Source organism: Arachis duranensis, chromosome 2 (genome assembly GCF_000817695.3).
Source record: "Arachis duranensis cultivar V14167 chromosome 2, aradu.V14167.gnm2.J7QH, whole genome shotgun sequence".
NCBI classification, from domain to species: Eukaryota; Viridiplantae; Streptophyta; class Magnoliopsida; order Fabales; family Fabaceae; genus Arachis; species Arachis duranensis.
Genome location: NC_029773.3, coordinates 91,390,304 through 91,417,496, shown reverse-complemented (window position 1 = coordinate 91,417,496; position 27,193 = coordinate 91,390,304). Strand labels below are relative to the sequence as shown.

Below are 27,193 nucleotides of genomic sequence, written 5' to 3'. Positions count from 1 at the left end.
TTCTATCTGGCCTCCCCAAAATTTCATTTCAAGCTCCGCCATTGAACATGGACATGATTTATATACAGATATATAGATTTGAGATAAAATACAAACCAAAATTTGAGGTGCATAAGCTGAGAAGAGTCCATAAAATTGATCCATGTAAGGATACTTTGCACATATCTAGAAAGGAAAAACAAGAAATGAAACTTATTATGTCCATGAATAATTAAGTTACCAAGAACATCAATTTCTTTTATTTTTTAGAGTTTCTGTACCATAGGCTGAGTGAATCCAAGCTCAAAACGGTTCCGAGGGTCAGCAATTGATGGCTGCAAAGATAATATTGCTTGTGACATTTGGGATTCACCTGAAATTTTGCAATCATCTGGAGAAAATTTTTTCATTGGTTAGCTAAAGATAATCTACAATAACATAGGACATTTTTATCTGGTAATATAATTTCATTCAATCAACAATTTCACTGTGGCTTCAGCATATATAACTTTAGCATCACAAGGAGTTGTTGTTTCTAGTTTAAAATCTATCACTTGTGGTAGAATAATGCATAATAATCTCAATTTTAAGTCATCCTAAATACTAATTAAGATTTAGTGGAACTTTCTTATCCTACTATAATTTACATGAAAGGAAAAAGGACAAAGAAATAACAAATATAGTTTAAGGCAATAAGATAATATTAATTACCAAAAATGCTACCTGCATGCATATTTAAAAATCATTCTTGCTAACAAATATAGTTTAAAAGTCATTCTTGCATATTTAAAAGTCATTCTTTTTTATATAGTCTTTTAAATCTGTTGACAAAAAGAGAAAGCATACATGAAGAGTAATTCTATCATATAAATCACTTAGAGATAATAAAAAAGCTAAATAAAATTGAGTGAGTTAAGTTTTAAACTAATTATATCATCTAGTGACCAGTGAGTGTAATGAAGTGGAACTACAACTAGTTATTAGTCTACAACTAGTACAACAAAGTTTGTCCAATAAAAAATGAGAAGCCATGTGAAGACAGCAGTAAGTATCATGATTCATGGAGAGTTACATAGATTCCTTTCTTAAGCATGTGATTAGCACACTCACCAATACATTTTGTCCGAAGACCATAAACCTCATCAAATCACTTCACCTACCACCCAAAGCAAACACTTCCCTCATCCATTGACTTTCTTTCTTTGTTCTGATCCCATCTGATCTGCTTCACTTGAGATTCAACCATGGCTGAAAAACTTTATGGTGGAGCTTACCTCTCTCCCTTTGTTGATGCTGTTTTGGACAGCCTGACTTCAATACTTGAAGAAGACGACTCTTTCCTCGAAAGGAACAACTTGCTTGGAAGGTTGCAGAATTGTCTGTATGATGTTAGACCTGTTCTTGATGATGCTGAGCTGAAGCAGTTCACTGACAAGAGAGTCAAGAAGTGGCTTGTTGATCTTCAAGATGCTCTCTTTATGGCGGATGACTTGCTCGACGAACTCTCCACTAAAGCCGCTATTGCTGCCACTCAAATGGATCCAGGTAACTCTTCCTCCTGGTCTCGCCTTGTTGATTCATATATTGAAGATACTGGTGACATCGAATACATAGTTCGAAGACTAGAATCTGCTGTAGCACGCAAAAATTATCTTCGTTTGAAGGAGACCGCAAAGGTGGACATCTCATGGAGAATTCCATCCACATGTCTTGTTGAACCATCGGAGATATGTGGCAGGAAAGAAGACAAGGAGGCCATACTGAAGCTGTTGTTGGATGATGATGATGATGCTGATGGTGATTTATCTGTCATTCCCATTGTGGGCATGGGCGGAATAGGAAAGACTACTTTGGCCCAATTGCTTTACCATGATGACAAAGTGAAGGAGAATTTTGATTTTCGAGGTTGGGTTTGTGTGTCAGAAGAGTTTGATGTTGTCAAGGTCACCAAGACTGTAATCGAGGCAATAACTTCGAGTTCTTGTAACTTGACAGATTTGAATTTACTTCAGCTTCATTTGAAAGAAAAGTTGTCCAGGCAAAAGTTTTTTATTGTCTTGGACGATGTTTTGAATGAAAACTATGATGATTGGAATTCACTTCTAAAACCTTTTCAAAAAGGGGTTAAGGGAAGTAAAATTCTCATAACTACTAGAAATAAAAATGTGGCTTCTGTCGTGCAAACTGTTTCACCTCATGAACTAAGTTTATTGTCTGACGAAGATTGTTGGTTAGTGTTTTCAAAGCATGCCCGTCTTTCAACTGTTTCTGTGGAGAATCTAACCCTGGAAAAAATCGGCAGAGATATCGTAAAGAAGTGTGATGGATTGCCGTTGGCAGCTCAAGCCCTTGGTGGCATATTGCGTGGAAATTCTGATATCAGAGATTGGAATCATTTACTGAAGAGTGAAATCTGGGAACTCTCCAATGACAGAATAAATGTTGTTCCAGCGTTAAGGATAAGTTATTATTTTCTTCCTTCATATTTGAAGCAGTGCTTTGTTTATTGTTCCTTGTATCCCAAGAACTATGAATTTAGCAAGGATGAATTGATATTGTTATGGATGGCTGAGAATTTTTTGCAACCAGTAGGTAAAAAGACCATGGAAGAAGTTGGTGGTGAATATTTTGATGAATTAATTGCGAGATCATTTTTGCAACCTCACAAAACCCGTGAAAAGAATTTTGTGATCCATGATCTTGTTCATGATTTAGCAATGACATGTGCTGGAGAATTCTATTTCAGAGCTGAAGATCTTCGGAATGCAGTTGAGGTTGATATTAAAGCTCGTCATTTGTCACATAACGCCAAAGGCAATTATCCATTGTCAAATCTTTTGGGAGTTTGTGATAGAGTAAAACATACGAGGACATTTATTGAAATCAATTTGAATAAGTGGATTCCATTCAATATGGAAAATGCACCTTGTATCATGTTGTCACAGTTGAAGTACCTGAGAGCTTTGTCGTTCGATAGATTTCCTCTTGAGTCAGTGCCTGATTCAATAGGTGAGTTGATTCATCTGCGTTACTTGGATCTCTCTCGGACGGACATTGTGACATTGCCGGAGTCATTAAGTAACCTATACAATTTACAGACCTTGAAGTTGTATTGGTGTACACATCTGGAAATGCTACCTGTTGGCATGAAAGACCTTGTAAATTTGCGCCATCTTGATATTAGAGTGACTCAGTTACGTGAGATGCCAAAAGGCATGAGCAAATTAAAAAATTTGCAGTTTTTAAGTAGTTATGTTGTTGGAAAGCATGAAGAAAACAAGATGAAAGAATTGGGAGCACTCGTAGATCTACAGCAATCTATTTCCATTGACAAGTTGGAGAATGTGGTGAACAGCAATGAAGCTTCGATGGCAAGAATGTTTGATAAGGATGGCATTGATTCTATGATGTTAAGTTGGTCGTGGAACAAAGACGAGAATACAGTTGATTCCGAAATGGAAAGAGATATACTTGACAAGTTACGACCTCACACTAATTTGAAAGAGTTACAGATCAGGGGTTACAGGGGTACAAGATTTCCAGATTGGGTGGGACATTCTTCCTACCACAACATCACCAAAATAAAACTGTATGCTTGCAGGAGTTGCTGTATGCTTCCTTCACTTGGACAATTGCCCTCGTTGAAGATCCTATTAATTTCAGGTTATAGAAGTCTGGGAAGTGTGGGTGCTGAGTTATACTTTAACCAGAATGGTGAATCTTGTTTGGAGACACCACCATTCCCAGTGCTTGAAACTCTTAATTTTGAGTCATTGGATGGCTGGAAGGAGTGGCGTTCATTGGAGTTCAATGCGTTTCCGAGACTTAGGGAGCTTACTATACGCCGGTGTCCGATGTTGAGAGGAGATTTGCCCAATCATCTACCATCTTTGCAATCACTTCAGATTTGGAATTGTGAGCAGCTGAGTTGTTGTGTTCCAAGATCTCCTGAAATGACCTCTTTATGTATAGAAGGCGGGAATGAAGTGAGAATTGGGGAGCTACCTCCTTTACTGCGTGAGCTATCAATTGCAGGAAACTATCACGTGGAGTCGGCGGTACAGGCCATAATGCACATGCAACTGAGTTGCCTGACGTCTTTATACATTGCAGATTGTTCCTCCCACATATGGTTTCCAGTGAGTGCTATTCCCGCATCGCTACAACAGTTGACGATACGGCGTTGCAGAAAACTAAAATTCCAAATGGATGGCCATCATCACTCGCTGCAGAAACTATCAATAGAGAAAAGCTGTGATTCAGTTACATCCTTCTCGTTGTTGGATTCCTTTCCAAATCTCGTGCATGTTAATATCAATGGCTGTGGAAACATGGAGTGTATTGTGGTGTCACGTTCTCTTCCATGTCTCCGTTCTTTACGTATCATCGGGTGTAGGAGTTTGAAATCTGTGTCAACGCTATGGATGGCAGCACCTCAGCTAGAGCTTCTCACATTACTGGGTTGCCCAGAGGTTGATTTGTCTCCTACAGGGGATGGGGATCCACACCGTAGCCTCAGATATCTTGGACTCAGCTACAGCGAGAAACTAGTGAGCAGTGCAGCATTCATGAATTCGCAATTTCACGGTCTTACTACTCATCTTTCCATTCATGGTGAATACGGCGAGAGCGTGAAGTCCCTCCCAAAGGAAGGTTGGTTGCCTGCCTCCCTTGAGTCTCTCACACTGACAAGCATTGAGAGTCTGGAGACGTTGGAATGCAAGGGACTTGCCCACCTCACCTCCCTCCAACGTTTAACTATCAGTAATTGTTGGAATCTGGAGTATATCCAGGGAGATAAGCTGCCTGCCTCTCTAACACAACTCTGCATCAGTGTAAGCCCTTTGCTGGCCAAACGATGTGAGAAGAAGGATCCACAGCTTTGGCCCAAAATCTCCCACATCCCCGCCATTCAAGTTGATCACAAATGGATTTGGTAATCCAACAACTCCAACATTATTCTTATTCCCTCAATATATTTATGTTTTTCATCATGATTTATACTCTGCATATAAACTGACTCACGACTTTTCATTCTTCATTCTCTCTACATTATTCTTGTTCTTCATTTTTATTCATTCTTATACATGTGCTATACCATTCCTTACTTAACACTTGTACCTTCTCATACAGACTATCCATCCACCCAACAACACAACTTCTGAGATGAACAATTTCAATCATTGCAATACACAGGGCTGATTGCTGAGAAATAAGACAGTAATAGTAAGATTTTTATATACTTTATAATGTTTCAATAACATTGATTACTCAAAAAATATGATAGCTTATATGTGGTGGTAACACGTGAGACTGAAACTTTCATGCAGAAAGCAACTGAGCAACAAGGGAGACCCATAATCATGGACACAATTGAGCAAACGGACCATTGCACTGGAAAATTTAAGTCCTTAGCTTCTTTATTTTCTTTTGGAACCTATCCTTTTGAAGATTGAGACTTTTGGTTTGGTTTCTCTACCTTCTAGAAACCTCATGGTGATGCTCCTTTTTGGAAGATTCATGTTCTAGCACATTCTTTTGCAGACATATATTTACTTTTTGGGATTTTTGAAATTTTCTTTAGATGTATCATATCAGTTATATTGGTGACTTACCTTGGCATTTATGTATTGGACAAGTGTGATTAATTGTGTTGCACCGTTGAGCCTTTGTGATCTATGATTTTTGCCCCACTTTTTCTCTGTTTTATTGTATATTGGTGACAAAGAATTGCCTCTAATTAGTAACATTGTTTTCCCATATTCTTTTGTTAGTTTTTCATGAAACTAAAAAGTCTTTGCTTGACAATGTCAATTTGAAATTATCAAATGATGTCACTTTAACTAAACAACAATAAACAATTAACAAGTTATTATAAACACATCAGTATTAAAAAAAATTTAAAAACAAAAACATTACCTTAGCTTTGTGGAAAAATACAAGATTTTCATTGCAAATATTCAATCCATTTCAATTCTTAATATTTCTGTTAATTATACAGAAGATAGGTATGCTATTATAGTAAGATTAATTAATTAGAAATTTCTGTGTAATACTGTAATTCACTTTAAAGTGTTTTTGTTAATTATGCAGACAGTATAACTAAAGTAGCAACGGAGAAGAAACCAGATGTTGTAATATGCATATGTCAAATATCTTAGTTTTATTTCTAACAAAGAAGACATTATACATTACTTGACAAAGTCAAAAATTCATAAATAGAACACCAAACCTAGACATGATAATAAAAAGCACACACATAAAAATGCTACAAATTCATGCTGTTATTTAAACACAATACACACACATCATAATTCATTAGTCTTTCGGCTTCAGAATATCAAGCCTCTGCAAAAAGACAATTACATTACTATTTATATTTTAATATTATAATTATATACTCCATCTACTTCAAAAAATCTGTAACTTTAGAAGTTTGATATATTAATAACTCATTGTATCTTGATGCAAATTGTATTCAATACGCTGAATTGTTAATATGCACAATTTTTAAAGTAACAAATATTTTTAAAATTGATAGAGAACATAATTGAGCCAAGGATGAGTTGCCTGAGCACCAGAAAGGAAAATAGCATTTTCCATCTGGCCTGACAAGGATACAAAGATTTTGGTGCAATGCTACACCAAAACTCGCTTAATATCTTTGCCAGATCACTTAATAACTCTAATACTGAAAACTCTACTAATCCAGTTTAAGAAACTGTAGCTATTTTTCTAATACAGAAAGTTTACATTCTCCGCTTAAATTGACTTACATTATGGTTGGCCCTCTAGACTTTTTTTTTTTATTTAATGAAGGCTGATACCTTGCGATGTTTGATGAGTTTATTGGCAAGAACAGCTTTGGAACGTGACTGCCTACGCCTTATGATTTCATGGTATTGCTTAGCATTCACGTAAGTTGGTCCATCATCTGATGTCAAGTTTAGTGGCAGCATTATACGCCCCTGCTTTATTCAAATATGTTACATACATGCATAGATCCATTGATAAATACTGGAAGATACGTATACCTATACATACACACACTACAACAACAGACTTAATTTTAGAAGATGTACTTGTAACTTATGCTATAATTTAATATCAAGCAAAAAGTTTCCGTCATTTACTGATTTACATTTACAATGTTATTATGTTTGTGTTAATAGTGTTACCTTCCACATTCATAACTATAATTTAGATTCTTGTATGCAGAGACATGCATTACAAGAACACTAATATGATTTATATATAGATATATGGATTTGAGATTTGAGATAAAATATAAACCAAAATTTGAGGTGCATAAGCTGAGAAGAGTCCATAAAATTGATCCATGTAAGGATATTTTGCACATATCTAGAAAGGAAAGAACAAGAAATGAAACTTATGTATCCATGAATAATGAAGTTACCGAGAATGAATTTCTTTTATTTTTTGAGAATTTTGTAGTTTTGTATCGTAGCTTGGGTGAATCCAAGCGGTTCCGAGGGTCAGCAATTGAGGCTTCTGTGCTTCAACTGAAATGTTGCAATATTCTGCAGAAGAGTTTTTCATTGGTTAGCCAAAATAATTTACAATATATCACAGGACATGTTTATCTGATAATATAATTTCATTCAATCAAGAATTTCACCTATGGCTGAGTATATATAACTTTAGAATCACAAGGAAAAGTTGTTTCTACTTTATAATCTATCACTTGTGGTAGAATAATGCATAATAATCCCAATTTTAAATTATCCTAAATCCTAATTAAGATTTAAGTACATTTTTCTTCATTCTCGGTCTCTTTCACTGATATGGCTTCCTCCTAAGGATTAATAAATGGAAGACAACCACCTCTACACTAATTCCCCAAAACAAGTGAATTGTATAACACATGTTTACATGTTTATTTAATTTATCATAACGCAATCTAGCATGATTATTATATCTATCTCCCAAATTTTTTGTGCCAAAAAGATGAAGCATAACTAGCACTTGTATATATGAAATCGTCAATTACTAGTCACAACTATATCTTATTAACTTTTACAATTCATATAAATTACTAATCACAACTATATCTTATTAACTTTTACAATTCATATTAGTTAGAAATCATTTTAATTACCAAAAATACTATCCACATGCATATTTAAAAGTCATTATTGCTCTGTCCCTTTCTAATAATACAGTAGAATCATTGATATTTGATATAGTCTTTTAAATCTGTTGACAAAAAGAGAAAGAATACATGAAGAGAAATTCTATCATATAAATTACTTAGAGATAATAAAAATTAAAAAAGCTAAATAAAATTGAGTGAGTTAAGTTTTAAACTGACTCTATAATTATATCATCTAGTGACCAGTGAGTGTGATAAAGTGGAACTACAGCTAGTTTTTAGTTTACAAATTGGTAATGCGTTGCAGCTTGTTCTTGAATTACTAAATTAATACAACAAAGTTTGTCCAATAAAAAAATAAGAAGCCATGTGAAGGCAGCACTAAGTAGTAAGTATCATGATTCATGGAGACTTACATAGATTCCTTTCTTAAGCATGTGATTAGCACACTCACCAATACATTAACCAATTGTTTATCTTTCATAACACCATCCCATGATTTTGTTCGAAGACCATAAACCTCATCAAATCAACTTCACCTACCACACAAAGCAAACACTTCCCTCATCCATTGCCTTTCTTTCTTTGTTCTGATCTGCTGCACTTGAGATTCACCCATGGCTGCAAAACTTTATGGTGGAGCTTATCTCTCTCCCTTTGTTGATGTTGTTTTGGACAACCTGTCTTCAATACTTGAAGATGACTCGGTCCTCAATGGAAACTACTCTTCCCTTGAGTTGCTTGGAAGGTTGCAGAATTGTCTGTATGATGTTGGACCCGTTCTTGATGATGCTGAGCTGAAGCAGTTCACTGACAAGAGAGTCAAGAAGTGGCTTGTTGATCTCCAACATGCTCTCTATTTCGCTGATGATTTGCTCGACGAACTCTCCACTAAAGCCGCTATTGCTGCCGCTCAAAGGGATCCAGGTAACTCTTCTTCCTGGTCTCGCCTTGTTGATTCACATATTGAAGATACTGGTGATTTGGAAAAAATAGGTGGCACACTAGAATCTGTTGTAAGATGCAAAAATTATCTTCATCTAAAGGAGAGTGCCAAGGTGGACATGTCATGGAGAATTCCATCCACATGTCTTGTTGAACCATCGGAGATATGTGGCAGGAAAGAAGACAAGGAGGCCATACTGAAGCTGTTGTTGGCTGATGATGATGCTGCTGATGGTGATTTATCTGTCATTCCCATTGTGGGCATGGGCGGAATAGGAAAGACTACTTTGGCCCAATTGCTTTACCACGATGACAAAGTGAAGGAGAATTTTGATTTTCGAGGTTGGGTTTGCGTGTCAGAAGAGTTTGATGTTGTCAAGGTTACTAAGACTATAATCGAGGCAATAACTTCGAAATCTTGTAACTTGACAGATTTGAATTTACTTCAGTATGATTTAAAAGAAAAGTTGTCGAGGCAAAAGTTCTTTATTGTCTTGGACGATGTCTGGAATGAAAACTATGATGATTGGAATACACTTCTAAAACCTTTTCAGAAAGGGGTTAAGGGAAGTAAAATTCTCATAACTACTAGAAATAAAAATGTGGCTTCGGTAGTGCAAACTGTTTCACCTCATGAACTAAGTTTATTGTCTGACGAAGATTGTTGGTTAGTGTTTTCAAAGCATGCACGTCTTTCAACTGTTTCTGTGGAGAATCTAACCCTGGAAAAAATCGGCAGAGATATCGTAAAGAAGTGTGATGGATTGCCCTTGGCAGCTCAAGCCCTTGGAGGCATATTGCGTGGAAATTCTGATATCAGATACTGGAATCATTTACTGAAGAGTGAAATCTGGGAACTCTCCAATGACAAAATAAATGTTGTTCCAGCGTTAAGGATAAGTTATTATTTTCTTCCTTCATTTTTGAAGCAGTGCTTTGTTTATTGTTCATTGTATCCCAAAGACTATGAATTTAGCAAAGATGAATTGATGTTGTTATGGATGGCAGAGAATTTTTTACAACCAGTAGGAAAAAAGACCATGGAAGAAGTTGGTGGTGAATATTTTGATGAATTAATTGCGAGATCATTTTTGCAACCTCATAGTACCGAGGAAAATAAATTTGTGATGCATGATCTTGTGCATGATTTAGCAATGACATGTGCTGGAGAATTCTATTTCGGAGCTGAAGAGCTTCGGAATGCAGTTGAGGTTGATATTAAAGCTCGTCATTTGTCACATAACGCCAAAGGCAATTATCCAATGTCAAATCTTTTGGGAGTTTGTGATAGACTAAAACATACAAGGACATTTCTTGAAATCAATTTGGAGTCACGGATCCCATTTAACATGGAAAATGCACCTTGTATTTTGTTGTCACAGTTGAAGTACATGAGAGCTTTGTCGTTGAAAAACTTTCCTCTTGTGTCAGTGCCTGATTCAATAGGTGAGTTGATTCACTTGCGTTACTTGAATTTGTCTCATACCTACATCGCAACATTGCCGGAGTCGTTGGGTAACCTATACAATTTGCAGACCTTGAAATTGTATTCCTGCTATAATCTGAAAATGCTACCTGTTGGCCTGAAAGACCTTGTAAATTTGCGCCATCTTGATATTAGAGGGACTCGGTCATTGCATGAGATGCCGAAAGGCATGAGCAAGTTGAAAAATTTGCAGTTTTTAAGCGATTATGTTGTTGGGAAGCGAGAAGAGAACAAGATCACAGAATTGGGAGCACTTGCAAATCTACAGGAATCAATTTCCATTGGTAAATTGGAGAATGTGGTGAACAGCAGTGAAGCTTCGGAGGCAAGAATGTCCGATAAGGATGGCATCGATTCTATAACGTTAACTTGGTCATCGAATGAAGAGGAGAATAGAGTTGATTCCGAAATGGAAAGAGATATACTTGACAAGTTACGACCTCACCCTAATTTGAAAGAGTCGTATATCTATGGTTACAGGGGTACAACATTTCCAGATTGGATGGGACATTCTTCCTATTACAACATCACCAAAATAACACTGGGTGATTTCTTTTTGGGTTGTTGTCGGAATTGTTGTATGCTTCCTTCACTTGGACAAATGCCCTCTTTGAAGCACCTAACAATTATAGGCTTTGAAAGTGTTGAGATTGTGGGTGATGAGTTTTACTTTAACCAGAATGGTGAATCTTGTTTGGAGACACCACCATTCCCATTGCTTGAAACTCTTCTGTTTAGTTCAATGCCTTGCTGGAAGGAGTGGCGTTCACTGGAGTTCAATGCATTTTGGAGACTCCGGGAGCTTTCAATACATAGCTGTCCCATGTTGAGAAGAGATTTGCCCAATCATCTACCATCTTTGCAATCACTTGAGATTACCAATTGCATGCAGCTGAGTTGGTGTGTTCCAAGATCTCCTGCAATGACCTCTTTAAGGATAGAAGGCGGGAATGAAGTGAGCATTGGGGAGCTACCTTCTTTACTGCGTGAGCTATCAATTGCAGGAAACCATCATGTGGAGTCGGCGGTAGAGGCCACAATGCACATGCAACTGAGTTGCCTGACGTCTTTATACATTGCAGATTGTTCCTCCCAGATATGGTTTCCAGTGAGTGCTATTCCCCCATCACTACAAGAGTTGAGGATACGGGATTGCAGAAAATTAGAATTCGAAATGGATGGGCAACATCACTCGCTGCATGAACTATCAATACAGAACAGCTGTGATTCACTTACATCCTTCTTGTTGTTGGATGCCTTTCCAAATCTCGTGCGTGTTGAAATCAGCTACTGTGGAAACATGGAGTGTATTGTGGTGTCACGCTTTCTTTCATCTCTCCGTTATTTAAGCATCACGCATTGTCGGAGTTTGAAATCTGTGTCAACGCTATGGATGGCAGCACCTCAGCTAGAGGATCTCATATTACTGGGTTGCCCAGAGGTTGATTTGTCTCCTACAGGGGATGGGGATCCACACCGTAGCCTCAGATCTCTTGAAATCAGCAACAGCGAGAAAGTGGTGAGCTCTGCAGCATTCATGAATTCGCAATTTCATGGGCTTACTCATCTTACCATTCATGGTGAATACGGCGAGAGTGTGAAGTCCCACCAAAAGAAGGTTGGTTGCCTGCCTCGCTTGAGTCTCTCACACTGTTTCGCATTGAAAGTGTGGAGACGTTGGAATGCAGGGGACTTGCCCACCTCACCTCCCTCCAGAAACTAAGTATTCTGTATTGTGACAAGTTGGAGAATATGGAGGGAGAAAAGCTGCCTGCCTCTCTAATAAAACTCATCATCTTAGGAAGCCCTTTGCTGTCCAAACAATGTGAGAAGAAGGATCCACAGCTTTGGCCCAAAATCTCCCACATCCCCGCCATTCAAGTTGATTACAGATGGATTTGGTAATCCAACAACTTCAACATTATTCTTATTCCCTCAATATATTTATGTTTTTCATCATGCTTTATACTCTGCATATAAAGTGACTCACGAGTTTTCATTCTTCATTCTGTCTATAATATTCTTATTCTTCATTTTTTATCATTCTTATACATGTGCTATTCCATTCCTTACTTAACACTTGTACCTTCTCATACAGATTATCCATCGACAAAGTGTTTTTGTTAATTATGCAGAAAGTATAATCAAATATCTTATTTTTATTTCTAGCAAATAAGACATTATACATTACTTGACAAAGTCAAAAATTCATAAATAGAACACCAAAACTAGACATGATAATAAAAAGCGCACACATAAAAATGCTACAAATTCATGCCGTTATTTAAAAACAATACACACACATCATAATTCATTAGTCTTTCGGCTTCAGAATATCAAGCCTCTGCAAAAAGACAATTACATTACTATTTATATTTTAATATTATAACTATATACTCCATCTACTTCAAAAATCTGTAATTTTAGAAGTTTGATATATTAATAACTCATTGAATCTTGTTGCGAATTGTATTCAGATACACTGAATTGTTAATATGCAGAATTTTTAAAGTAACAAATATTTTTAAAATTGATAGAGAATATAATTGAGCCAAGGATGAGTTGCCTGAGCACCAGAAAGGAAAATAGCATTTTCCATCTGGCCTGACAAGGATACGAGGATTTTGGTGCAATGCTACACAAAAACTCGCTTAATATCCTTGCCAGATCAAACACTAAGGTTGCAGCAGTTTCCGGCCGCAGCCGAAACCCATTTCGGGGGCATGATCATGCCATGTCCATGTCCAGTGTCCATCATATCTGCAAAGGAGTGCATAGGAGTTCCAATATGATTGATGGCAAATCCATCAATTACTCCTCTTTGATGAGTACATGCTTGTCACCTCTGATGAAATGTTTGGATTGCTTCCATTTATTTCCTTCAACGAATTCAAGGTTCCGGCCGAGGATGGTAGGACTTCAGAATTCTGAGAACCACTAGAATGTAGTTGATGGCCAAGTCCTTTTTTGTTTGCTTCACTTCCACTCTTGCCATTTCCATTGTTGGTGGCAGAGTTTCTTGTTCAACAACCGGCCACCACATCCTCTTAGCCGTCGCATCGCGTGGAGATGGCGCGATTCATGCATATATGGCCGCAACACAAACAACTTATAACATAACTCAATTACTAAAAAATTCAACTAATCCAGTTTAAGAAACTGCAGCTATTTTTCTAATACAGAAAGTTTTGCATTCTCGGCTTAAATTGGCTTATTAATTGAATTTTTTATTTGATGAATGCTCAAACCTTGCAACGTTTTATGAGTTTATTGGCAAGAACAGCTTTAGCACGTGACTGCCTACGCCTTATGATTCCATGGTATTGCTTAGCATTCACGTAAGTTGGTCCATCATCTGCTGTCTTGTTTAGTGGCAGCATCATAATCCCCTGCTTAATTCATATATGTTACATACATGCATAGATCCATTGATAAATACTGGAAGATACGTATACCTATGCATACACACACTACAACAACAGACTTAATTTTAGAAGATGTACTTGTAACTTATGCTATAATTTAATATCAAGCGAAAAGTTTCCGTCGTTTACTGATTTACATTTACAGTTATTATTTTTGTGTTAATAGTGTTACCTTCCACATTCATAACTCTAATTTAGATTCTTGTATGCAGAGACATGCATTACAAGAACACTGATATGATTTATATATAGATATATAGATTTGAGATTTGAGATAAAATACAAACCAAAATTTGAGGTGCATAAGCTGAGAAGAGTCCATAAAATTGATCCATGTAAGGATATTCTGCACATACCTAGAAAGGAAAGAGCAAGAAATGAAACTTATGTATCCATGAATAATTAAGTTATCGAGAATGAATTTCTTTTATTTTTTGAGAATTTTGTAGTTTTGTATCATAGGCTGAGTGAATCCAAGCGGTTTCAAGGGTCAGCAATTGATGGCTGCAAAGATAATGTTTCTTGAGGCTTCTGTGCTTCACCTGAAATTTTGCAATCTTCTGCAGAAGAGTTTTTCATTGGTTAGCTGCTAAAGATAATTTACAATAACATAGGGTGTTTTATCTGATGATATAATTTCCTTCAATCAACAATTTAGTATGGCTTGAGAATATATAACTTTAGAATCACAAGGAAAAGTTGTCTCTACTTTATAATCTATCACTTGTGGTAGAATAATGCATAATAATGCGTTGGAATATATTTTTGCCCCTATTTTTATAGTAGATTTATTTATGTGTTTGAATATATTTTATTCACTAATACTATAATAGATTAATTTAATCAAGTGCATTATAGTTGTACCATTGTCTCATGTGGGCTATCGATGCTTTGTTTACCACTGAATTACAAAATTCACTCCGATGTTTTTTTTTTCTTTTCAGAATAGAACCTTGATCCTAATTTTGTTCCATCAGTCTCATTCTAGTTTTCTCTTAAGTTGGTGGGCTTTTATTGTTCAAAGGCATGATGTATTGTGTATATATCTTGATAAATCTTTAGATTTGTAAAGTGCTTCATACCTCATAGGAAGATCCGACCATAGTAATTTGAGGTGGTTTGTTTTGTAAACATTTGTATAAATAGTTCTACCAACTTAAAAGTTATATGGAATTATTAGATTATATTTTGTTGTGAATCTTAAACTAGAATTTCTTGTACTTATGTTGAATTTGAGTTAAATCTAATATCTGAGTATGTGTTGATAGTATTTAGCAAATTGTATTTGATTCTTTTTCTGTGAAATCTGTTTCTGAAACTTGTTGGGAATGACTTTCCTAAGCACTAGTCATGTCCGGGTCGGGCGTGACAATTGTCATCATAATATTCACCATTTTCAGATTGTATTACAGTCATTCTTATTGTTCTAAGAAAAATTGATTGCATGAGTCGTGACATCCAAATTAATTAATGGAAAAAATATAATTTACCATTTGATAATAATCTCAGACACATGAACTAAAGTTTTGCAGATAAATTTATTTTTGCTTAGTTAATGGGATACTGTTTGGTGCCTATGAACAAATTGGACTAGTTCAAAACCTTTTCAAGAGCCATCAACATATGCTGCCACATAACCATTGCATTGTAAATGGGTGTGCATATGATGAATGTTAATATATAGAAAATGGGAAGGGAGAAGAGAATGAAGGGATTCACTCTTCTAATTTCTCCCAAAGGGCTCTGTCTTCATACTCTCTCTGCTTCTTCTACTCACATCCCCACTCTTCTCCATCATTTCTTTGCCTCCACCAAGCTCAGTTCTAGTCTGAGAATACTTTTGTCAGCTAAAGGAAAACGGGTTATATATTTGTCTTTCTTTTCTTTTATGTAAATCTTCCTAGAATAAAATTATTTACATGTAAATAATAAAACGCTTTGTCTTACCATAATTTACATAAATGAAAAAGTGACAAATAAGTAACAAATAAGGTTTAAGACAATAAGATAGTATTAGTTAGCAATCATTTTAATTATCAAAAATACTATCTACATGCATAATACAGTAGAATCATTGATATTTGATATAGTCTTTTAAATCTGTTGACAAAAAGAGAGAGAATACATGAAGAGAAATTCTATCATATAAATTACTTAGAGATAATAAAAATTGAAAAAGCTAAATAAAATTGAGTGAGTTGTTTTTTAACTGACTCTAACTCTATCATCTAGTAACCAGTGAGTTTGATAAAGCGCAACCACAGCTAGTTTTTGGTTTACAAATTGGTAATGCTTTACAGACTTACAGCTTGTTCTTAAATTACTAAATTAATATAACAACAAAGTTTGTCCAATAAAAAAATAAGAAGACATGGGAAGGCAGCATATAGTATCAAGATTCATGGAGAGTTAAATAGATTCCTTTCTTAAGCATGTGATTAGTACACTTACCAATACATTAACCAATTGTTTATCTTCCATAACACCATCCCATCATTTCGTCCAAAGACCATAAACCTCATCAAATCAACTTCACCTACCACACAAAGCAAACAATTCCCTCATCCATTGACTTTCTTTCTTTGTTCTGATTCCATCTGATCTGCTTCACTGGAGATTCAACCATGGCTGAAAAACTTTATGGTGGAGCTTACCTCTCTCCCTTTGTTGATGCTGTTTTGGACAACCTGACTTCAATACTTGAAGAAGACGACTCTTTCCTCGAAAGGAACAACTTGCTTGGAAGGTTACAGAATTGTCTGTATGATGTTGGACCTGTTCTTGATGATGCTGAGCTGAAGCAGTTCACTGACAAGAAAGTGAAGAAGTGGCTTGTTGATCTTCAAGATGCTCTCTTTATGGCTGATGACTTGCTCGACGAACTCTTCACTAAATCCGCTATTGCTGCCACTCAAAGGGATCCAGGTAACTCTTCCTCTGGGTCTCGCCTTGTTGATTCGTATATTGAAGATACTGGTGACATGGAAAAATTAGTTGGCACACTAGAGTCTGTTGTAAGACGCAAAAATTATCTTCGTCTGAAGGAGAGTGCCAAGGTGGACATGTCATGGAGAATTCCATCAACATGTCTTGTTGAACCATCGGAGATACGTGGCAGGGAAGAAGACAAGGAGGCCATACTGAAACTGTTGTTGGATGATGATGATGATGCTGATGGTGATTTATCTGTCATTCCCATTGTGGGCATGGGTGGAATAGGAAAGACTACTTTGGCCCAATTGCTTTACCATGATGACAAAGTGAAGGAGAATTTTGATTTTCGAGGTTGGGTTTGTGTGTCAGAAGAGTTTGATGTTGTCAAGGTCACCAAGACTGTAATTGAGGCAATAACTTCAAGTTCTTGTAACTTGACAGATTTGAATTTACTTCAGCTTGATTTAAAAGAAAAGTTGTCGAGGCAAAAGTTCTTTATTGTCTTGGACGATGTCTGGAATGAAAACTATGATGATTGGAATACACTTCTAAAACCTTTTCAGAAAGGGGTTAAGGGAAGTAAAATTCTCATAACTACTAGAAATAAAAATGTGGCTTCTGTCGTGCAAACTGTTTCACCTCATGAACTAAGTTTATTATCTGACGAAGATTGTTGGTTGGTGTTTTCAAAGCATGCACGTCTTTCAACTGTTTCTTTGGAGAATCCAAATCTGGAAAAAATCGGCAGAGATATCGTAAAGAAGTGTGATGGATTGCCCTTGGCAGTTCAAGCCCTTGGAGGCATATTGCGTGGAAATTCTGATACCAGATATTGGAATCATTTACTGAAGAGTGAAATCTGGGAACTCTCGAATGACATAATAAATGTTGTTCCAGCGTTAAGGATAAGTTATTATTTTCTTCCTTCATATTTGAAGCAGTGCTTTGTTTATTGTTCCTTGTATCCCAAGGACTATGAATTTAGCAAAGATGAATTGTTGTTGTTATGGATGGCAGAGAATTTTTTACAACCAGTAGGTAAAAAGACCATGGAAGAAGTTGGTGGTGAATATTTTGATGAATTAATTGCAAGATCATTTTTGCAACCTCATAGTACTTGGGAAAATAAATTTGTGATGCATGATCTTGTCCATGATTTAGCAATGACATGTGGTGGAGAATTCTATTTCAGAGCTGAAGAGCTTCGGAATGCAGTTGAGGTTGATATTAAAGCTCGTCATTTGTCACATAACGCCAAAGGCAATTATCCAATGTCAAATCTTTTGGGAGTTTGTGATAGACTAAAACATACAAGGACATTTCTTGAACTCAATTTGAACGAGTGGATTCCATTCAACATGGAAAATGCACCTTGTATCATGTTGTCACAGTTAAGGTACCTGAGAGCTTTGTCGTTCAAAAGGTTTCCTCTTGAGTCGGTGCCTGATTCAATAGGTGAGTTGATTCATCTGCGTTACTTGGATCTCTCTTTGACGGACATCGTGGCATTGCCAGAGTCATTGGGTAACCTATACAATTTGCAGACCTTGAAGTTGAATTTCTGTAGAAAGCTGAAAATGCTACCTGTTGCCATGAAAGACCTTTTAAATTTGCGGCATCTTGATATTTCAGAAACTCCTTTGGATGAGATGCCGAAAGGCATGAGCAAGTTGAAAAATTTGCAGTTTTTAAGTGGCTATGTTGTTGGAAAGCGTGAAGAGAACAAGATCACCGAATTGGGAGCACTTGCAAATCTACACAAATCAATTTCCATTCTCAAATTGGAGAATGTGGTGAACATCAGTGAAGCTTTGGAGGCAAGAATGTCCGATAAGGATGGCATTGATTCTATAACGTTAAGTTGGTCTTCGAATGAAGAGGAGACTACAGTTGATTCCGAAATGGAAAGAGAGATACTTGACAAGTTACGACCTCACACTAATTTGAAAGAGTTACGGATCAATGGTTACAGGGGTACAAGATTTCCAGATTGGGTGGGACATTCTTCCTACCACAACATCACCAAAATAACACTGGATGGTTGCAGGAGTTGCTGTATGCTTCCTTCATTTGGACAGTTGCCCTCGTTGAAGCACCTATCAATTTCAAATTTTGAAAGTCTGGAAAGTGTGGGTGCTGAGTTTTATTTTAACAAGAATGGCGAATCTTGTTTGGAGACACCACAATTCCCAATGCTTGAAACTCTTTCGATTCAGTCAATGCGTTGCTGGAAGGAGTGGCGTTCATTGGAGTTCAATGGGTTTCCTCGACTTGGGCATCTCACCATAAGGGAGTGTCCGATGTTGAGAGGAGATTTGCCGAATCATCTACCATCTTTGCAATCACTTCAGATTAGCCATTGCAAGCAGCTGAGTTGGTGTGTTCCAAGATCTCCTGCAATGACGTCTTTAAGGATAGGAGGCGGGAATGAAGTGAGAATTGGGGAACTACCTTCTTTACTGCGTGAGCTATCAATTGCAGGAAACCATCACGTAGAGGCCATAATGCACATGCAACTGAGTTGCCTGACGTCTTTATCCATTGCAGATTGTTCCTCCCACATATGGTTTCCAGTGAGTAGTATTCCTGCATCACTTCAAAAGTTGACGATATGACGTTGCAGCAAACTAGAATTCGAAATGGATGGGCAACATCCCTCGCTGCAGAAACTATCTATATGGAACAGCTGTGATTCACATACCTCCTTCTCGTTGTTGGATGCGTTTCCGAATCTCGTGCATGTTGATATCAACTACTGTCGAAACATGGAGTGTATTGTGGTGTCACGCTCTCTTCCATGTCTCCGTTCTTTCCGTATCATCGGGTGTGGGAGTTTGAAATCTGTGTCATCGCTATGGATGGCAGCACCTCAGCTACAGAATGTTGGAATACTGGGTTGCCCAGCGGTTGATTTGTCTCCTACAGGGGATGGGGATCCACGCCGTAGCCTCAGATCTCTTGAAATCTGCAACAGCGAGAAACTGGTGAGCTCTGCAGCATTCATGAATTTGCAATTTCATGGGCTTACTCATCTTTACATTGACGGTGAATACGACGAGAGTGTGAAGTCCCTCCCAAAGGAAGGATGGTTGCCTGCCTCACTTGAGTCTCTCACACTGAGAAGCATTCAGAGTCTGGAGACGTTGGAATGCAAGGGACTTGCCCACCTCACCTCCCTCCAGAAACTAAGTATTGAGAGTTGTGACAAGTTGGAGAATATGGAGGGAGAAAAGCTGCCTGCCTCTCTAATACAACTCATCATCTATGATAGCCCTTTGCTGGGCAAACGATGTGAGAAGAAGGATCCACAGCTTTGGCCCAAAATCTCCCACATCCCCACCATTCTTGTTAATTTCAGACGGATTTGGTAATCCAACAACTTCAACACATACACACACAACATTATTTTTATTTATGTTTTTCATCATGATTTATACTCTGCATATAAACTGACTCACGACTTTTCATTCTTCATTCTCTCTACATTATTCTTATTCTTCATTCTTATTCATTCATATACATGTGCTATACCATTCCTTACTTAACACTTGTACCTTCTCATTCAGATTATCCATCCACCCAACAATTTCAATCATTGCAATACACAGGGCTGATTGCTGAGAAATAAGACAGTAATAGTAAGATTTTTATATACTTTATAATGTTCCAATAACATTGATTACTCAAAAAATATGATAACTTATATGTGGTGGTAACACGTGGACTCAAACTTTCATGCAGAAAGCAACCGAGCAACAAGGGAGACCCATAATCATGGACACAATTGAGCAAACTGACCATTGCATTGGAAAATTTAATTCATTAGCTTCTTTATTTTCTTTTGGAACCTACCGTTTAGAAGATTGAGACTTTTGGTTTGGTTTCTACTTTCTAGAAATCTCATGGTGATGCTCCTTTTTGGAAGATTCATGTTAGCACATTCTTTTGCAGACATATATTTACCTTTTGGGATTTTTGAAATTTTCTTTGGATGTATCATGTCAGTTATATTGGTGACTTACCTTGGCATTTATGTATTGGAAGAGTGTGATTAATTGTGTTGCACCATTGAGCCTTTGTGATCTATGATTTTTCCTCCCCCCCCCCTCTCCTTTCTCTGTTTTATTGTGTATTGGTGACAAAGAATCGCCTCTAATTGGTAACATTGTTTTCTCATATTCTTTTGTTAGTCTTTCATGAAACTAAAAATCTTTGCTTTACAATGTCAATTTGAAATTATCAAATGATGTCACTTTAACTAAACAACAATAAACAATTAACAACTTATTATAAACATATCAGTATAAAAAAAATTAAAAAGCAAAACATTACCTTAGCTTTTTGTGTAAAAATACAAGATTTTTTTTGCAAATATTCAATCCATTTCAATTCTTAGTGGTTCTGTTAATTATACAGAAGATATGTATGCTATTATAGTAAGATTAATTAATTAGAAATTTCTGTGTAATACTATAATTCACTTTAAAGTGTTTTTGTTAATTATGCAGAAAGTATAACTAAAGTAGCAACGGAGAAGAAACCAGTTGTTGTAATATGCATATGTCAAATATCTTATTTTTATTTCTAACAAAGAAGACATTATACATTACTTGACAAAGTCAAAAATTCTTAAATAGAAAACCAAACCTAGACATGATAATAAAAAGCACACACATAAAAATGCTACAAATTCATGCTGTTATTTTAACACAATACACACACATCATAATTCATTAGTCTTTCTGCTTCAGAATATCAAGCCTCTGCAGAAAGACAATTACATTACTATTTATATTTTAATTTTATAATTATATACTCCATCTACTTCAAAAAATTTGTAACTTTCGAAGTTTGATATATTAATAACTCATTGTATCTTGATGCAAATTGTATTCAGATACACTGAATTGTTAATATGCAAAATTTTTAAAGTAACAAATATTTTTAAAATTGATAGAGAATATAATTGAGCCAAGGATGAGTTGCCTGAGCACCAGAAAGGAAAATAGCATTTTCCATCTGGCCTGACAAGGATACGAGGATTTTGGTGCAATGCTACACCAAAACTCGCTTAATATCCTTGCCAGATCAAACATTAAGGTTGCAGCAGTTTCCGGCCGCAGCTGAAACCCATTTCGGGGGCATGATCATGCCATGTCCGTGTCCAGTGTCCATCATATCTGCAAGGGAGTGCATAGGAGTTCCAATGTGATTGATGGCAAATCCATCAATTCCTCCTCTTGATGAGTACATGCTTGTCACCTCTAATGAAATGTTTGGACTGCTTCCATTTGCTTCCTTCAATGAATTCAAGGTTCCGGCCGAGGATTGTAGGACTTCAGAATTCTGAGAACCACTAGAATGTAGTTGATGGCCAAGTCCTTTTTTGTTTGTTTCACTTCCACTCTTGCCATTTCCATTGTTGGTGGCAGGATTTCTTGTGTTCAAGAACCTGCCACCACATCCTCTTGGCCGTCGCATGGCATGGAGATGGCGCGATTCATGCATATATGGCTTCAACACAAACAAATTATAACATAAATCTATTACTAAAATACAACTAATTCAGTTTAAGAACCTGTAGCTATTTTTCTAACACAAAAAGTTTTACATTTTCGGCTTAAATTGCCTTATTAATTGAATGGTGAAAACTCAGTTGCATTTAACTTCATGTGAAGTTGATAGCTGTGAATCCTTAAATAATTTGATAGATTTGACTAATTTGTCATCTAACACTCTCAGCTATCAACTTCACTTAAAAGTTAAATGCACTGAGTTTCAGTTTAATTGAATTGTTTTATTTAATAAATGTTCAAACCTTGCGACGTTTGATGAGTTTATTGGCAAGAACAGCTTTGGCACGTGACTGCCTACGCCTTATGATTCCATGGTATTGCTTAGCATTCACGTAAGTTGGTCCATCATCTGATGTCAAGTTTAGTGGCAGCATTATACGCCCCTGCTTTATTCAAATATGTTACATACATACATACATAGATCCATTGATAAATACTGGAAGATACGTATATCTATACATACATACATACACACTGCAACAACAGACTTAATTTTAGAAGAGGTACTTGAATTTATACTATAATTTAATATCAAGCTAAAAGTTTCAGTCATTTACTGGTTTACATTTACAAAGTTATTATTTTTGTGTTAATATTGTTACTTTCAACATTCATAACTATAATTTAGATTCTTGTATGCAGAGACATGCATTACAAGAACACTGATATGATTTATGTATAGATATATAGATTTGAGATTTGAGATAAAATACAAACCGAAATTTGAGGTGCATAAGCTGAGAAGAGTCCATAAAATTGATCCATGTAAGGATATTTTGCACATATCTGGAAAGGAAAAAAACAAGAAATGAATAATTAAGTTACCAAGAAGGCAAGAACATGAATTTCTTTTATTTTTGAGAATTTGTAATTTTGTACCACAGGCTGAGTGAATCCAAGCTCAAAACGGTTCCTAGGGTCAGCATTTGATGGCTGCAAAGATAATGTGGCTTGAGACTTTTGGGATTCACCTGAAATTTTGCAATCTTCTGGAGAAGATTTTTTCATTGGTTAGCTGCTAAAGATAATAACACAATAACATAGGCCATTTTATCTGATATCTGATAATGTAATTTCATTCAATCAACAATTTTACTATGGCTTGAGCATATATAACTTTAGAATCACAAGGAAAAGTTGTATCTAGTTTATAATCTATCACTTTGTGGTAGAGTCATGCATAGTAATCTCAATTTTAAATGATCCTAAATCCTAATTAAGATTTAAGTACGTTTTTCTTCATTCTCTGTGAGTCTGAAACTAAATTAAATATCTATATTATGTTTGATGTCAAATGTACTGGATTGAGTTATGTTTAAATATTATATTTGGTTTAAAATAAATATGAAGATGGAAGGACGAGAGTATTTTTTGAAAAGAAAGGTTATTAAAAATTCCAGTCTCCAATCTCAGAAATTTCAGTCTTTTCTATCCTCATTTTCTAGAGACACTAATTAGTTTGTTTTGAGGTACTGTGACAGAGATTGGGAGACTGGAACTCAGTATCATATTTGTTGGTTCAGCAACTGGTTTCCGTTTTTATCCCCAAAATTTCAGTATTTCAATACCTCCAAAAAGCGGAGATACAAAAGATTGAAATTTTTTAAAACATAGACAAAAACTTTAATAACATTTTATACTTAAAATACTCCAATTTTAATTAATTAATTCTAACTTTACCCTTTATGCAAATTAAATTAGAGCTTCATTTTTATTTCAGTCTCTATCTTCTACTTTACACCAAATATAATACTAAAACTTATTTCAGTCTCTGTTTCTCAATCTCTATCTCTCAGTATCAGTCTTTTTTTCAAACACATAAAGAAACTCAAATTTTATATTCTAATACTGAAATTTTAATTCCAAGAGTCAGTCCTTCAATTTTAATTTCCATCTATGAAAAATGAAAACAAACACTAGCTTAGTGATATGGTTTCCTCCCAACGATTACCAAATGTTATGTACCATGTTTCAAATAATTTCCTTATAAATAAAATCTAATTAATTTCACCTAATGCTCTTAAATCTTACATACCATTTGATTGGCCTTGAAAGATTACTTACTCTAAATTTTTAATGTGACTTCCTCTCCAAGTATCTTAGCTAAGGATATATAATTTAACAAAAAAAAAAATATTATATGTACATCAAAATTATTTATTTGTATATAAATGCATATCATATTTAACTTATTTTTAATATATATTTTATATATTTTAATAGTTAATTTTAGTATATATACACTTAACATTGTTAATAATTCAGATATTTTTTGAATAAATATAAATCAGTTAATTTCCTTGTGGTTGGGGGGGAAAAACAAGCTCGTTATTTGTATATCTTTCTTTAAATATTTTTAAGTGCTTTTTACAAAACAAAACAAAAAAAATAAAAACCTACCTGCAAAAGTTAGTGCTCTTATGTTATGTGCTCACTAAATTCAACAATTATGTTAAAAATATTGTTATAGTGGAAAACCCACAAAGCTGATATATATGTTGAACATTAACCTAACAATGCACCAAGTGTTTTTTAGCTTGCTATAGATGCATACACATAATAATACAAAAATACTATTTGCTAAAAGATCCAAGAATTTACCATAGAATAATATTGTTGATTTATTATAAGTTTATAACTACCAAACTGTGCACAGCCATAATAAGAGATCTTTAATTACTTTATATATATAATCCACATTATATTAACTCTGGAAATAAATTTGCAGAAGGAAATTTTCATTTCTATTTATTGTACTTTTTCTTTTTTAAAAATAAATAAATAATAAGTGGAAGCCGACCACCTCCACACTATTTCCCCAAAACAAGTGAATTGTATAACACATATATATATAAACATACTTATTTAATTTAGGGTAAAGTATATTTTTTATTTTTGAAGTTTGACAAAAATTTTAAAAATATCCCTAAGTTTTATTTTGTTTCAATCTTGTCTCAAAAGTTTTCGATTTGCATCAAATATACTCCTAACGGCTAATTTTTCAAAAAATTTAAGACCGATTCAACAACAATTTTATAAAAATAACCCTCAACACGAGCAAATCAAGCATAATTTTCATGCATTATTATTATATTAGTCTTAATTTTTTTTAAAATTTAGCCGGTGAGAGTATATTTGATGCAAATTAAAAATTTTTGGGATAAAATTAAAAAAAATAAAACTTAGGGATAATTTTAAAACTTTTGTCAAATTTCAGAAAAAAAGTATATTTTACCCTTTAATTTATCCTAAGACAATCTAGTATTTATATATATGATGTCATGAATTCTTTTAATTATATATGGTAATAGTCATCAAAACTATATCTTATTAACTCTAACAATTCATATAAAAATTTCTAAATTGATACAAAAAAAAATGATAAATAATACTAGTATACTATAAAATAAAAAATAATAATTATAAGTACCTGGAAAGATGGTAAATTGTGTTGTAGGTCCTTTATCCAAGAATTGTTGTTGCTTATTAGCGGAAGAAGCAAGTTGGTCTATGTAATTATTATTATGAAGCTCCAATGAAAATGGTTTCATAATTTGGTTATTATTATTATTATTATAATTAGAAGTCTCTCCATAAACTGATGATTGATTTTGATGAGATCCAAAGGCACTAATACTCCACCATGAAGAACCTGCTGCTGCTGATGCTGATGACAGCTGTCCAACAGAATTGTGAACAATTCCTTCATGTTCTTTCAGATATGCAGTTTCCATACCCATATAATTAAATTCTCTTAAATTGATATATGATTTTATGTAAAACCAACCTAATTCAGAGTTCCTGCAAGGAAAAAATTAAAAATATTCAAATGTAAAATTACCAACACAATTAAACAATAATAATTAAATAATGTACCTTGAAAATCAGAGAGAACCTAGATTATAGTAATTCAAATATCACTAAATAAAGTTTCAATTTCTGTATGGCTTTATCATGTGAAATCTATAAAGGAAAATAAAAAGAAAAAAAAAAGTGTTTAATTTAAGGTCATTCCAGAAAATGGAACAAATATAAAGTGAGGATAAGGAGACAAAAGTAATATGAGAAGGAAGAAAAAAAAAGTGAACACAAAAGAGCATAAAAAAGTGAAGATTAATAAGATTGATGAGTTGACTAGACCAAGTTACTTAATTAAGTTCCCTTAAGAAGAAGAAAAGAGCACTTACTTACTTGAAATTTAGTGGTAGAAGAAGAATATGAAGAAGAAATTAAAGATAGTGTCATGGAAGCATCTTTAACTTCTGCAAAAGAAATAGCATGTATATTATTAATAACCCCATTTGCTTGGAAGCAAATTAAATTAAATTTAGAGAGAGAGAGAGAGAGAGGGAGAAAATGAATTGAAGAAGGGCTTACAAGTGAGAATGGAAGGTGAAGAAGCCAAAAAGCACCAATGAACATTGGCTTTCATGCATTGCAAGGACCCTTCCTCCCTTTAGTACTATATCTACTATATATGTGTCTATGTATTATATATGTACATCTAATTTCTTATATATTGATATAAGTCATTTTTGAACTTCTAAATTAGCATATAGTTTATATATGAATTTAAGTGTAACAATTACTCTATTTTTTGAAAACTTAGGTCCAGTCAACTTTACGTGAAGTTGATAGTTGAGAGTCGTTAAATGATTTGACTTATTTAATTAAATTTTCATTTAACGGCTCTCATCTATCGACTGCACATGAATTTTCACCTTTATATATATAT

At 35.0% G+C, this 27,193-nt stretch overlaps 4 protein-coding genes and 1 pseudogene across 9 annotated transcripts in view; 3 read left to right on the top strand and 2 right to left on the bottom strand.

Moving 5' to 3' along the window:
- Positions 1–12,314, top strand: part of LOC107472406 (putative disease resistance RPP13-like protein 1) — a 138,838-nt gene extending 126,524 nt beyond the window's left edge. For both annotated transcript variants that reach the window (XM_052257388.1, XM_052257389.1), the window contains exons 3-4: positions 1,829–4,451; positions 11,965–12,314. In XM_052257388.1, coding sequence (XP_052113348.1) covers positions 1,829–4,451; positions 11,965–12,246 — 2,905 coding nt within the window. In that variant the 3' untranslated portion in view covers positions 12,247–12,314. The remainder of the gene's footprint in view (positions 1–1,828; positions 4,452–11,964) is intronic.
- Positions 1–12,634, top strand: part of LOC110272417 (putative disease resistance protein At3g14460) — a 90,991-nt gene extending 78,357 nt beyond the window's left edge. For all 3 annotated transcript variants that reach the window (XM_052257384.1, XM_052257386.1, XM_052257385.1), the window contains one exon: positions 12,622–12,634. The gene's annotated coding sequence lies outside the window, so the exon portion shown is untranslated. The remainder of the gene's footprint in view (positions 1–12,621) is intronic.
- Positions 12,635–13,044: 410 nt separating this feature from the next.
- Positions 13,045–14,529, bottom strand: LOC107476114 (nuclear transcription factor Y subunit A-2-like; annotated as a pseudogene).
- Positions 14,530–16,572: 2,043 nt separating this feature from the next.
- Positions 16,573–19,497, top strand: LOC110278302 (putative disease resistance RPP13-like protein 1). The gene has a single exon (XM_021136588.2). It carries the CDS (start codon positions 16,573–16,575, stop codon positions 19,495–19,497), a length of 2,925 nt encoding a protein of 974 aa, XP_020992247.2.
- A 2,066-nt stretch (positions 19,498–21,563) lies between these two features.
- On the bottom strand, positions 21,564–26,940 carry LOC107476049 (nuclear transcription factor Y subunit A-10). 3 transcript variants are annotated; one of them, XM_016095798.3, is made up of 7 exons: positions 26,836–26,940; positions 26,646–26,720; positions 25,889–26,259; positions 23,338–23,447; positions 23,176–23,244; positions 22,701–22,841; positions 21,564–22,396 (listed from the first exon to the last, which is right to left on the bottom strand). In XM_016095798.3, exons 3-7 carry the CDS (start codon positions 26,196–26,198, stop codon positions 21,971–21,973), a joined length of 1,056 nt encoding a protein of 351 aa, XP_015951284.1. In that variant the 5' UTR covers positions 26,199–26,259; positions 26,646–26,720; positions 26,836–26,940; the 3' UTR covers positions 21,564–21,970. The 3 variants fall into 3 exon arrangements, with proteins under 3 accessions (XP_015951284.1, XP_015951283.1, XP_015951285.1); XM_016095797.3 differs by having other exon boundaries at positions 26,650–26,720; XM_016095799.3 differs by having other exon boundaries at positions 23,338–23,444; positions 26,650–26,720.
- Positions 26,941–27,193: the final 253 nt, after the last annotated feature.

Coding starts and splice junctions, on each gene's coding strand:
- LOC107476049 (XM_016095798.3), bottom strand. CDS start 26,198: ATGGGTATGGAAACTGCATATCTGAAAGAACATGAAGGAATTGTTCAC. Junction 23,448..25,888: donor ACAATTTACCATCTTTCCAG/GTACTTATAATT, acceptor AATCTTCTCCAG/AAGATTGCAAAATTTCAGGT. Junction 22,397..22,700: donor AACTCATCAAACGTCGCAAG/GTTTGAACATTT, acceptor TTTGTGTTGAAG/CCATATATGCATGAATCGCG.
- LOC110278302 (XM_021136588.2), top strand. CDS start 16,573: ATGGCTGAAAAACTTTATGGTGGAGCTTACCTCTCTCCCTTTGTTGAT.